Source organism: Asparagus officinalis, chromosome 5, assembly GCF_001876935.1.
Source record: "Asparagus officinalis chromosome 5, Aspof.V1, whole genome shotgun sequence".
Taxonomy (NCBI): Eukaryota; Viridiplantae; Streptophyta; class Magnoliopsida; order Asparagales; family Asparagaceae; genus Asparagus; species Asparagus officinalis.
In genome coordinates this window covers 35,659,184-35,670,521 of record NC_033798.1, presented here as the reverse complement: position 1 = coordinate 35,670,521, position 11,338 = coordinate 35,659,184, and the positions used below count along the sequence as shown (strand labels likewise).

Genomic DNA, 11,338 nt, shown 5'->3' with positions numbered 1-11,338 from the left:
TCACGACCTCTGGCTTCTTCCTACCATCTACCACAACCTTCGGCACCTCCCTCAGCACCTCCTCTCACTGCCACTGCACCTTGTCTCACCTCCTATCGTTGTGAGCTCCTCCTACTGCAGACCTCTCACCACTCAGTTCATCTTCTCAAACGACTCTTTTACACCTCCTCCAATTATCTTCGGTATTAGTAATAGTTACGTGTCTATTTCATGCTTAGAATCTCTTTAAATCATCAAATATGCACATTTAGATATTCTAAATATTCTTTAATTTTTTAAATATTTATACATATCTAAATTAGACCGCTATTTGACATTACGCTTTTTAGTGTTATTTTGCCGCAATAACCCCAAATAGCCTTAGCGGTGATTGACTGCTACGCAACGCTATTCGTTATCAATAACCTTGGTAGAATCTAACCCATAACTGATCCATTTCCATATGTAGATCTCACGCTAACGATCTGTTTTCATTCTTATCAGTTCCTGCATCTACTTTTATAGACTACGTAAACAAAAGCAAGATGCAAATGACCATGACAGAGGTGCACAAACGGGACATCTATGGAAAGGAAGAATTCAATAAAATCTAACAAGATACTGGAATATAGATAATAGCAGAAGAGTATATTATGTTAAAATAGTGTATGAAGTTATAATTCCAAAGCAAGGCCAAACTCACATGCGGTATCTTGACACGTCAGCGGTCTATCCTCTCTGACCCTTTTTGTCACTTTCAGCAATTTGCTAACATCAAAGTCTGCTACTTTTAGATGCCCAGAATCGTCCCTCAATATGTTTCTGTTATCTTACAATAGGCAAGATAAAGATGTGCAAATAGCTTGAGAAAATTCAAGCAACTAATAGAAGTAATCGTGAGAACAGAGTCGGTAGGACTTAAAAAAAACATATGATAGACATAATCACTTACGAAGGCTCAAGATCACGGTGAATAATTGCCTCTGGTTTACGGTCATGCAAATAATTCATACCTCTGGAATTGAACAAAATTTGAAGTTACTTTTAGAAATGAGACATAAAGTTATTCTATGTTCAGATATATAAAAGAGTAGACAGAAAAAAATATAACAAACAAATATTTATAAATAGGAATGTTAAAATCCCATGATTATTCATTGATAGATAAATATTGAGTTTTTATATGGAAATCACCTTTAAAATAGTGGTGTAATATAGGAACCATATTTATTGTTTAATTTATATAGTAACCACCTTTAAAGTATATTTCATTTCAATCAACAACCAAAATCCATTTCCTGTTAACTTTTTAATTAAAATTGCTTTAATACCCCTCTTTTTACTCTCTCTCTCTCTCTCTCTCTCTCTCTCTCTCTCTCTCTCCCATCTCTCTAAGGGCCACAGATCTCAGCGTCAAACTGGGGTCCACATATCGGCTAGCACGCAGGTGGCATGGGCGTGGGTGCTGTAGTGGCCAACAACATATCTCGATTAGTTCTCTCTCTTTGCGGCTCGGCCCCAATCTCACCGTGAATCCGTCGGGATCCATCGTGGGCAACGCCTGTGCCACCGGCTGATACCTATCGGCCTTAGAGAGATTGGGAGAGAGAGAGAGGGGAGAGAGAGGGGAGAGTGTGTGTGAGAAGAGAGGTATTATAGGAATTTTGACAAAAAAAAATCAACAGGAAATGAGTTTTAGTGGTTGATTGAAACGAAAAATATTTTAAAGGGGTTCCTGTATAAGTTAAACAATAAGGGTGGTTCCCGTATTACACCCCTATTTTAAAGGTGGTTTCCATATGAAATCCCATAAATATTTTACTATTGATTTTACGGTGTATGTTTGATTCAAAGGAATGTCAACATCAACATTATGTTACCTGGCAATATCAAGTGCAAACCGGACTGCCTTCGATGGGTGCAAGGCTCCCTTTTGTTTCAAGAAAGCACGAAGATCACCCTGCATTACATGCTGACGGGTTCAATTACATATTTTAAATGTTAAATATAAACCGCAAGAGGTCAAACCAAAAGTTGAAATAAGAAATCTGCGTTCTATTCCTTGAAATTCGATTGTAAGTTCACTTTCAGATGGAAATGGCATCAATACTATGTTATCACATGTATTGCAAAAGGAACAAGAAATTAGTAAAAGAGATAAATAAGAAAACTAACCTAAATACATATACAGTATATTCTATTAGCATGCACTTCACAATAAGCATCTTTCAAATGACAACAGAAAAGTAGTAAAAACAATTAACTCTGATGTTACCATATATATGAAGCTAGCAAAAGAGGCTTCAGGAAAGAAAAGCATCAACAAATTTCCCAAATGGTTTCTAAAAGAAAATGGTTGCAATTTGCCAAGAACTAATTAAGAGCATATTCCATTTTTCACATCACAAAATTAGACTATCATTTCACTTCCATCAATCGGCATCCCGCAAGAGCGTGGTTCATTTCAAGACAACCAAATAGGAGTGAGTATATCTAAATGCATGAACTCCAAATCTGCCGGTCACCTCTGGAGTAAGTCAGTTTAGAATCTGTATAAAGGTTGAGTCTAGGAAGAAAAGAATACGACAGAATTTACTGATATAACCACGGACAGAGGTAGAACTTTTTGGTCAGGTAAGGCACTAACACAGTGAGAAGCAAGAGCAGGACTTTTGTTCAGGAACCATCAATTTATTTACTTAACTATTTGTACGAATAAATTTAAAGTTTTTAGCTATATTTTCACATTTCAAGATTTTTTTTCTTAAGCAGTAGTTTGTGAAGTTAATATCCATATATTTATAATTTATTGCACCAAGCTCGTATATTAAGAAAAAAGCCTATAACTAAAATGATCAATTTGTACCAATATTTATAGTAGTTTATTAAATTAAAGTAGATTCTAATCTTTTTTTCTCTAGAGAATATAAAATGGCCATTCATGGGATGGGCTAAAAGTAGGCATTACTAAGGTTTAAACAAATGTCAGGTTGGGCAGTGCCCAACTTGAGATGGCTTCGGCTCTGCCCCTGGATATAGCATACACAAGAAAGAGTGAGACAGTTGACAGGATACCCATCACAAAGGAACAAAAGTGCTTTTAAAACACTACATGAGATACAATACATAAAGAAGGAAACTTTTATTAAAGTGCTAGCTATCAGACAGAGATGTCTCAACTTAAGAAGCAATCTGTTCAAAACATTGTAGATGAAATGAGAATGTTGAGATGTTTACACGGCAATAAAATTTGAGGCAGCTTAATTAGGGATAAGATGGAAAATAAATATTGGCAAGGGTTTAGCACTGGGCAAAAGAGACCAATGAGTCTAGTAGCTAAGAGAAGCAATATTAGTAGTTAGTCGAGAAAGAAGGACTGGAGTTAGACCTAACAGGCAAGTAGGAAGACCATTAAAAGGATATGCAAACTGTCAACTGGAAGAGAGAAGACAGTCATATGAAGCGCTGAATAGAGGAAAAAATTTATATGTAACCAGTCCTAAATATTTTGAATAATGGCATTATTGTTTGCCTTATTGGTGTACTCAAGCAAGAGTAAATACATGCCCAGCGTTTTAACTTTCAATAATGAAAATAAAGATCAGGTTATCAGGTAATAGCTGGTTGAAGGTAGTATCTAGGTTACAGCTACATAAACTTTGATAAACAGATAGAAGAGATCAGTCATAAACTATTGATCCTTCTAGATTCCCACGCAGTAAAGAAAATAGTAAGCAACTGAAGTATAACATGAATCAGAAATGAATTAAAGATAAAGCAGAATAAATATCCAAAATAAGCAGAAACCTTGGGCAAATATTCAGTCACAATCATCATAGGACTACTTTGAGTGACAGCACCCAGGAATTGGACAACATTAGGATGGCGTATCCTCTGAAGCAATGCAAGTTCATCCCTAAATGCCCTTCTGGAAAAAAACAACAAAAAAAAAAGTTAGAACTAATGACCAAATAGAACCAGCCGAACAGAAGAAAAACATAGTGTCACCATCTAGACTTTATACTAAGAAGAAAGGATCATATTTTGTCGACACTAAAGGACCAACCCACACTTTATCCTCATCTGTGATCACATTGTCTCCAAAAGTTTTCACAGCAACTTCTGATCCACGCCATGTTGCCACACGAAATGTTCCCTGAAGAAAACATTTAACAATAAGATACCAATATAAGAGTTAACCTAACATGACATGCAGAACCAAAGTTCAAACTTCAAACGTATTCATAGGGGACCATTAACATAACAGAGTAAAAAGAAGGATATGTTGCAGGAAACACCTCTTAAAGACACTGAAACACTAAGAGATCATCAAGGAATATGATCCCTTCTTTCACAAACACCTGCAGAAATAAATCAGAAACGAGAAAAGGAAATGGAAAAAAAAACTAGGTCCTATGAGATGTACCTTTTAACTAGAAAATATATAGAAAAGCAGTATAAACTAAAATTAAAGTAATTTTTCAAAGTTCAAACTCTATCCTTCACACATACTGCTATATAAATTTTGAAGCAAATGTTTCACATGAGTGTTAAGTGTCGTGTTTTGATGATGATTTACAAACCTCATTATTGGTACTAATTGCTTGTCAAGTGATCCTACGCAGGACGTGTTTATCAAGCAATATAATGTCTATTGGAGGATGGATGGATTCGCGCCTTAACGATGATATCCGTGGAGGTAGAGGAAATTTGATGAAGAAGCCCTAAAATGCTCAAAGATCGACTCACGCGAATATCAAATAAAGAAGAGCTTTCAAACATATATTCAAGAAGAGCTTCATCAACAAAACTTAGCAAATATCGACACTCAAGCTTTATATACTATTGTAAGCGATATTTGCATTTTTACTTCTCTCTAGATCAAAATGTAGTCAAGCAATAAAGTTGATAACTTTTGAAGCATTAGGGGATTACACACACATTTCAAAATTAGTATTTTTGACAGTTTTTACAAAATAATGAGTTTTCACAAATGGGAAATGCTATTTTAGAAATTTCTCTTCTAAAATGTTTATTTTCATAATCTTTTTCCCAAGTTTTACTATTTTTGGAGTTGATTTACTATTTTGAAATGAATTTAGAAAATCAACTCTTCAAGAAAAAACAAGTACTGCTTGTGCATGTTTTTTGGTCGACCGAACAGTTGAACCGGTCGACTGAACAGGAGCAATTTTTACAGCTTTTCATTTTACAATCTATCAGTCGACTGACATATAAAATCAATCGACCGAACACAGTGTTTTCAGTCGACCGATATTTTTGACCAGTCGACCAATAGTGTTATCATTAGCCTGTAAGTTTTACAGTCGTACTGGTCAGTCGACTGATTCGATTGATCAATCGACTGATTCGATTGATCAGTCGACCGACGCGATGTAACGGTTAGTTTTTCAGATTTCAAATTTTATGGGATTTGTTTTGATTTTTGGATTTTCTTTGGATTTGTGCTGATATTTAAGAGACTATAAATAGTCCTCAGGTCTCACTTGTTAAGTATCTAAGAGAACTAAGCAAAACTTGAGGTTTTCATTTTTGAGCCTTACAAGCTTAATCTTCTACTCTTTCTCAAACTTTTCTTGTTTGGGTTTTCACTTTCATATACTCACAAATCCCTGAGCTTCAAATTGTTTATCTCTTCATCCTTGTCATATGATTGTTGTAAGAGAGACATGTTTTCTTCATCTTGTATTGTGTGGTATTGTGTGAAGAGCTAGATCTCGAGGAGATCATTGTGTGGAGAGTTCGATCTCAGGGAGATCATTATGTAGAAGTTCCGGCTTTCAAACCGGATTGTGTAGTGGATTACCATCGGGAGAGGTGGTCGGGGGCGTAGGTCGAGAGTGGTCAAACCTCGTGAACATATCATCGTCTTCATTGGCTAACTATCTCTCACTCTCTCTTTTAATTATTGCTTTATTATTATATTTTGTATCTTAAATTTCATTACATTTTCATTAGTTGCACATTATTGTTTGATTATCCTATTCACCCCCCCCCCCCCCCCCCCCCTCTAGGGTGCTTTCAAGGAGATACTTCATATTGACTTTCACTAATTACCCCCGGATGCAACTCTATTATAAAACAGAATATTATAGAACAGAATACAGGGCCTCTCTAGGAAATAGCACTTTGAAATTTTTGATCAATCAGATGAAAAATATAACATCAAAGGAAGCATTAATCTAAAATCTTTGTGAACAATCTTCACCTAAGATATGAGAGATTATTGCTTCTTTGAGCGACCAGATAAAACACTCAAATTTAAAAAAAAAGATGGATTAACATTTGTAGAGAGAGCATTGTAATGATTTTTCAAGAAAAGTTTATATGAGATGGGAGAGTATTCTTTTATGAAAGTTCTCCATATGTGGAGATAATAGAAAATAGTTGTTTGTTTGGACAATTACATCAAATTACCAACTCATCAATAACGAAATTTGATCCAAGGTACGTTTAAAAAAGGCTTCACAATGAAGTCAACATGAATGCACAAAACACACTAAACATTTTATGTACAAAAAAATATGTATAAAAATCTAGAGTAAGAATTATGTATACTAGCTACTTGAGCAGAATCATTTATCGTTGCCAGTACATAAACATAAAAGTGCATGCTCTAACAGCTCAAAAAAGGATTATTTTCAGCATTTTATATTTATTTTTATAAAAGTCCAGTTGACATTTTATGTACAAGAAAATATGTATAAAAATCTAGACAGTAAAAATTATGCACCCTAGCTACTTGAGCAGGATCATTTCTAGCTTAAAGCACATAAACAGAAAAGATTATGCTCTAACAGCTCAAAATATGATTACTTCCAAAGCACAAAAAACAATAAGTACCTTGGTAATTTGAACACTGTTGCTGAAATCAAGTTCACTGGGGTTGATCTCATATTCTGGGATTTCACGTGCATTATTCACATGCATTGGAGCAATCTATGAAATATGCAAATCAAAGACAAATATATCAAACAGTGTTCAACCATCTTTATCGAACATAAATAAAATTATCATGCCATACCTTAAGTTTAGCACCATATTTTTCCAACAGTTTAATCACCTCATGGTTCTTGTAGTGTATTGCATCTGCAAGAGGCTGTTGTAACAAAACATAAGAACTTACATTGAATGTTGCCAATATGATTCAGTCAGAAATTGCCAAAACCTCAAAGTAGTAAAATGAATTTATTAGCTCAGAAATATTGTTTTCTTAATATTAATTAATTAGCTATGTTTTCTTCTTCAATAATTGGCGGGTTAACAATTAACGAAATTCGTTACAAGAGAAAACATCATAAATTGCCAAGATGAAATTTCTTTCAAAGATTTCCTTAATTCTGTTGAATGGACTTCTATTGCACCCAAAGCTGAAAAAATAGACAGATTACATTAATGGCTAACCCCGCATCCTTCACACAATGGATATCATGATCTGGTATAACCGCTTAATCCAAACATTTTGGCACTTAGGGGTCTGTGTTGACTGGGATAGATTGGCAGCTTGAAGAAAAAAATACATTTTCAGAAACAATTAGCCAACAGCTAACCTTAGGCCTAGAACTGGCTTAAGGAAGAAAATGAAATACAATGATTTTTACTCAAGTAGCTTAACGAATTTTAACGAAAGCTTAAATATTTACTGGCATTTAGATGCTGCCACTTTCTCCATTGTGCATGTAGTTAAGTTTTCAATGATTTGAAATCCATTGCTAAGGAAAGGACACAAACCCATATTGAACATGTGTCAAATACTTGGATATTCATATACTTTATGGATACTTATTGAATACGCTTTTTAATGTAATCTAATTTATGTGACCTATACATCAAACAGATATCTTAGACTAAAAATTTAATAACTCTGATGCAAGGGTGATAGACTGATAGTTCACAATTTCATTTGATCTATGTGTGGTTCTACTGGACCACTTTAACAAAAGAATTATGACATTCAGATAACTACTGACTTGTTTGAAAATATTTTATAATATCTATGTTTATTGTTTCTTTAACTTCTAAGTTCTAACTTTATAAATTCATGCTACATATAGACATGCATAAATTCAAGCAAGAGATAAAAATTAATGTGCAGCACACACAGACTAGGAACAAATTATTATATTGTATCCACGGGCCACGGCGTAACTATATCCTAAGATTTCTAGGATATTTTGTATTTTCATCCTTGTTTCGTGTTGTCTATACCCATACCCATGTGTTGAAATATACCAGGAACATTTAATATGTATATAGTGCGGTCGACAAGTCAAAGCAACAAGATAACAAGGATGGAAACAGGGTGATGCATATCAGAAGCAATATAGCCTGCTAGCCTATGTTGCCTAGGTACGGGTACGGGTGTGGGTGTGGGTACGGGTACGGGTACTGGTACGGGACACGGCAAATTTGTAAAAAGTAGGGTACGGGGACACGGCTATATATATATATATAAAATAATTTAATTTAGATCAATATTGAATTAAATACCTATTATATTTTTATATTTTTGTTATGTAAAGTGGAGATTATAAATAAGAAACTATAGTAATTAGTAACTATTTAAATAGATATCTTAACAATTGAATTAACTATATTAATTTGTAGATGAGTTTGCAAGAGGACATTTATGCAACAAAAGAAAATAGTAACTATAATAACATATTTGTATTTGTTAAGGGGCTTGCTGCAAAAAAAGAATTGATGAGGGGTTTATGGAAATATTAGCACATAGTATATAAAGGAAAAAAAAAGAAGATCAACTTCTCCCAGCCCTAATTCTTCCGCCGCCCTTTATCTCCTCTTCGTTCTCTCCCATTCGTTCTCTCCCAGCCCTAATTCTTCCGCCGCTCTTTATCTCCTCTTCGTTCTCTCGAGAAAAAATGCATGATGGCTGGAAGAGGGCGCATGGAACCAGCCCCAACTTTCGTCGTCGAGGAAAAAGGAGAAAAAGGAGAGGCGCTGATCTTGTCGTCGAGGAAAAAGGAGAAAAAGGAGAAACAACAAAAACAAAACCCTAAAAATCAAACCTGTCTTCGAGCAGAGGCGCTGATCTCGTCGTCGAGGCGCTGATTCGTCGTCGAGGAGCTGATTTCGTCGTCGAGGCACTGCAATTGACCCGACGCCTTGAGATCTAGAATCCGTCGTCGCGTCCGTTGATGAGTTATAAGGTTCGTAACTTTTTTTCAAGTTCGCAATTTTCCCCCCCTCATTCTTGTGAAATCGCCGTGTCCCTGCCGTTTGGGTGCGGATCCGCACCCAAAACGTACCCGACACGGGTACGGGACTTAGTTTGCCGTGTCGGGGTAACATAGCTGCTAGCCCTCATTCTACACTGTAGATCCTAGAAACCCCTATGTTAAATGACTCTGGGGTACACCAGGAAATAGAAAGATGCATTTCTTGATATTATCAAATTTCAAAAGATGGCTACAAAAGGAAATAAAACACCTTTCTATATTTAGGCCAACAAAAAATCCAACTATAACAAAGAACCTTAGTACATATAATAAAGCAAATATAAAATAAAAAAAGAAAACCAAATATAAACTTTGGATGGCCAAAACACTTTTCAAATTATGAAACATTATGATGTGACCAGCTGCTCCGTCAAATGGAGGTTTTTTATTCATATATGGAAGTGTTGCCTCTTGATAAGTTGTTTGTCCCATAACCCTTCCGGATCAAAATTTATGGCCTTACAAAATTTACCAAAAAACATATTTAATTCAGTGATGCCAAGACAATTTCATTGGCTTCTAGTCAACCAGTTGCTCTAGAAATCATCCAAGACCTCTGCTACATTTTAATTTTGGAAGTAATCAAGTGCATGATGTGCACGCAAGCTTTTTTGGCTTAATAACAGACTAGTATTAGATTATGTACACAATTAGTTAGAATTAAATAGCTTGATCAAGTATTCTGCTCAGTATTTAATAAAAATCTAGGGTTTTTGTATATGTATACCTCTTAAATCATGTGTATTTGCACAGTTATCCCAAATCTCTGCATTTGTAAAACTACCCCATATCATCAACTTTGGTAGAAGATACCCCCTATCAACTTTGTTCAGTAAATATTTGACTATTTGTTGATATTTCTAAATTACAATTACGAATTAACCTATAAAAGTGGATGATTAGTAAAAGACCCAAGAAAACTGCAATGTCGCCGTCATGTCCTTACGGCTTGCTTGCAACTAGGAAGGCTAAAAATCTTTGTAAGGGATTCAAGAAACTCACCCCTAAAAACTAATGGTCTGTTTGGGTGGAGGGTAAAGAGGGGGAGGGGAAGAGAAATCTAATTGTAATCTTGTTTGGGAGTTCCATTTAGGAGGGTAGAGGAGGAGAATAGGGGGGAAATTTGAGCTAAAATCTTAGTAATGAAGGGGAAGGTTAGGAACCTTCCCCTTCCTTCCCTTCCCTAATGGCCTATTTAGATGGAGGGTAGAGAGGGGGAGGGGAAGAGAAATCTAATTTTAATCTTGTTTGGGAGTTCCATTTAGGAGGGTAGAGGAAGGGAATAAGAGGGAAATTTGAGCCAAAATCTTACTAATGTGTAATGAAGGGGAAGTTCCCCTTCCTTCCCTTCCCTAAGTCATCTCCCAACCACACTGTAGGGTTGAGGGAGGGAAACCCAAATTTACTACAAACCGCAGTTGATTTCTCATTTAGTCAACACGGGACTAAATAGTTTCTAACATGTACAATGCAAGGCCAACAATGAATAACCCCGTAAAAATCCAATCTTTCCCCGAAAGGCCCTCAAGTTTCCATTTTTCCATTAATTCATATCCAAACAAGTCACATAAGCCACCCCAACTATGAGAAAATTCAATCTACAATTAGTTCTTTTTTTTTTGAAAACACCCAAATATAAATCCAAACCAACAAACAAGAAAATTACCGTACTGCCCCACTGATCCTCAATATCAACGTTCGCCCCCTTCGCCAGCAAAATCTCCACAACATCCGGCCGCCCCTGGCAAGCCGCCACGTGGAGCGCCGTCCGGCCGTCGATATCCCTAAAATTCACATCAACTCCCGACTCCAGCAGCTCTCGAATCCCCTCTACATCCCCCTCGTTCGCTAAGTACATCAGCCTGATATTCCCGCCAATTTCCTCCGGCACGCCGGCCGGTAAGTCGATTTCGGACGGATCCCGCCCGCCGCCGTCGCGATCCGGCGCGAGGGAGGACTGCTTGCCGAGCTTGAAGCGTCCCGTTGACATTGAATCCGTTCCTTGACGTAAAGATTGGATCTTGGGGGTTTTAAGATATCTAGGGGTTTTCTTTTCTTTTCTTTTCTTTTCTTTTTCTCTTTCTGGAAGATAGAATGGA

General features: G+C 36.2%; 1 protein-coding gene across 3 annotated transcripts in view; it reads right to left on the bottom strand.

The window, feature by feature from the left end:
• Positions 1-11,338, bottom strand: part of LOC109842734 (serine/threonine-protein kinase STY8-like) — a 17,217-nt gene extending 5,879 nt beyond the window's left edge. For 2 of the 3 annotated variants that reach the window (XM_020411603.1, XM_020411605.1), the window contains exons 1-8: positions 10,906-11,338; positions 7,025-7,099; positions 6,844-6,939; positions 4,050-4,135; positions 3,787-3,907; positions 1,860-1,939; positions 932-994; positions 683-801 (exon numbers count right to left, since the gene is read on the bottom strand). In XM_020411603.1, coding sequence (XP_020267192.1) covers positions 683-801; positions 932-994; positions 1,860-1,939; positions 3,787-3,907; positions 4,050-4,135; positions 6,844-6,939; positions 7,025-7,099; positions 10,906-11,229 — 964 coding nt within the window. In that variant the 5' untranslated portion in view covers positions 11,230-11,338. The remainder of the gene's footprint in view (positions 1-682; positions 802-931; positions 995-1,859; positions 1,940-3,786; positions 3,908-4,049; positions 4,136-6,843; positions 6,940-7,024; positions 7,100-10,905) is intronic. The other variant, XM_020411604.1, reaches the window with a different exon arrangement.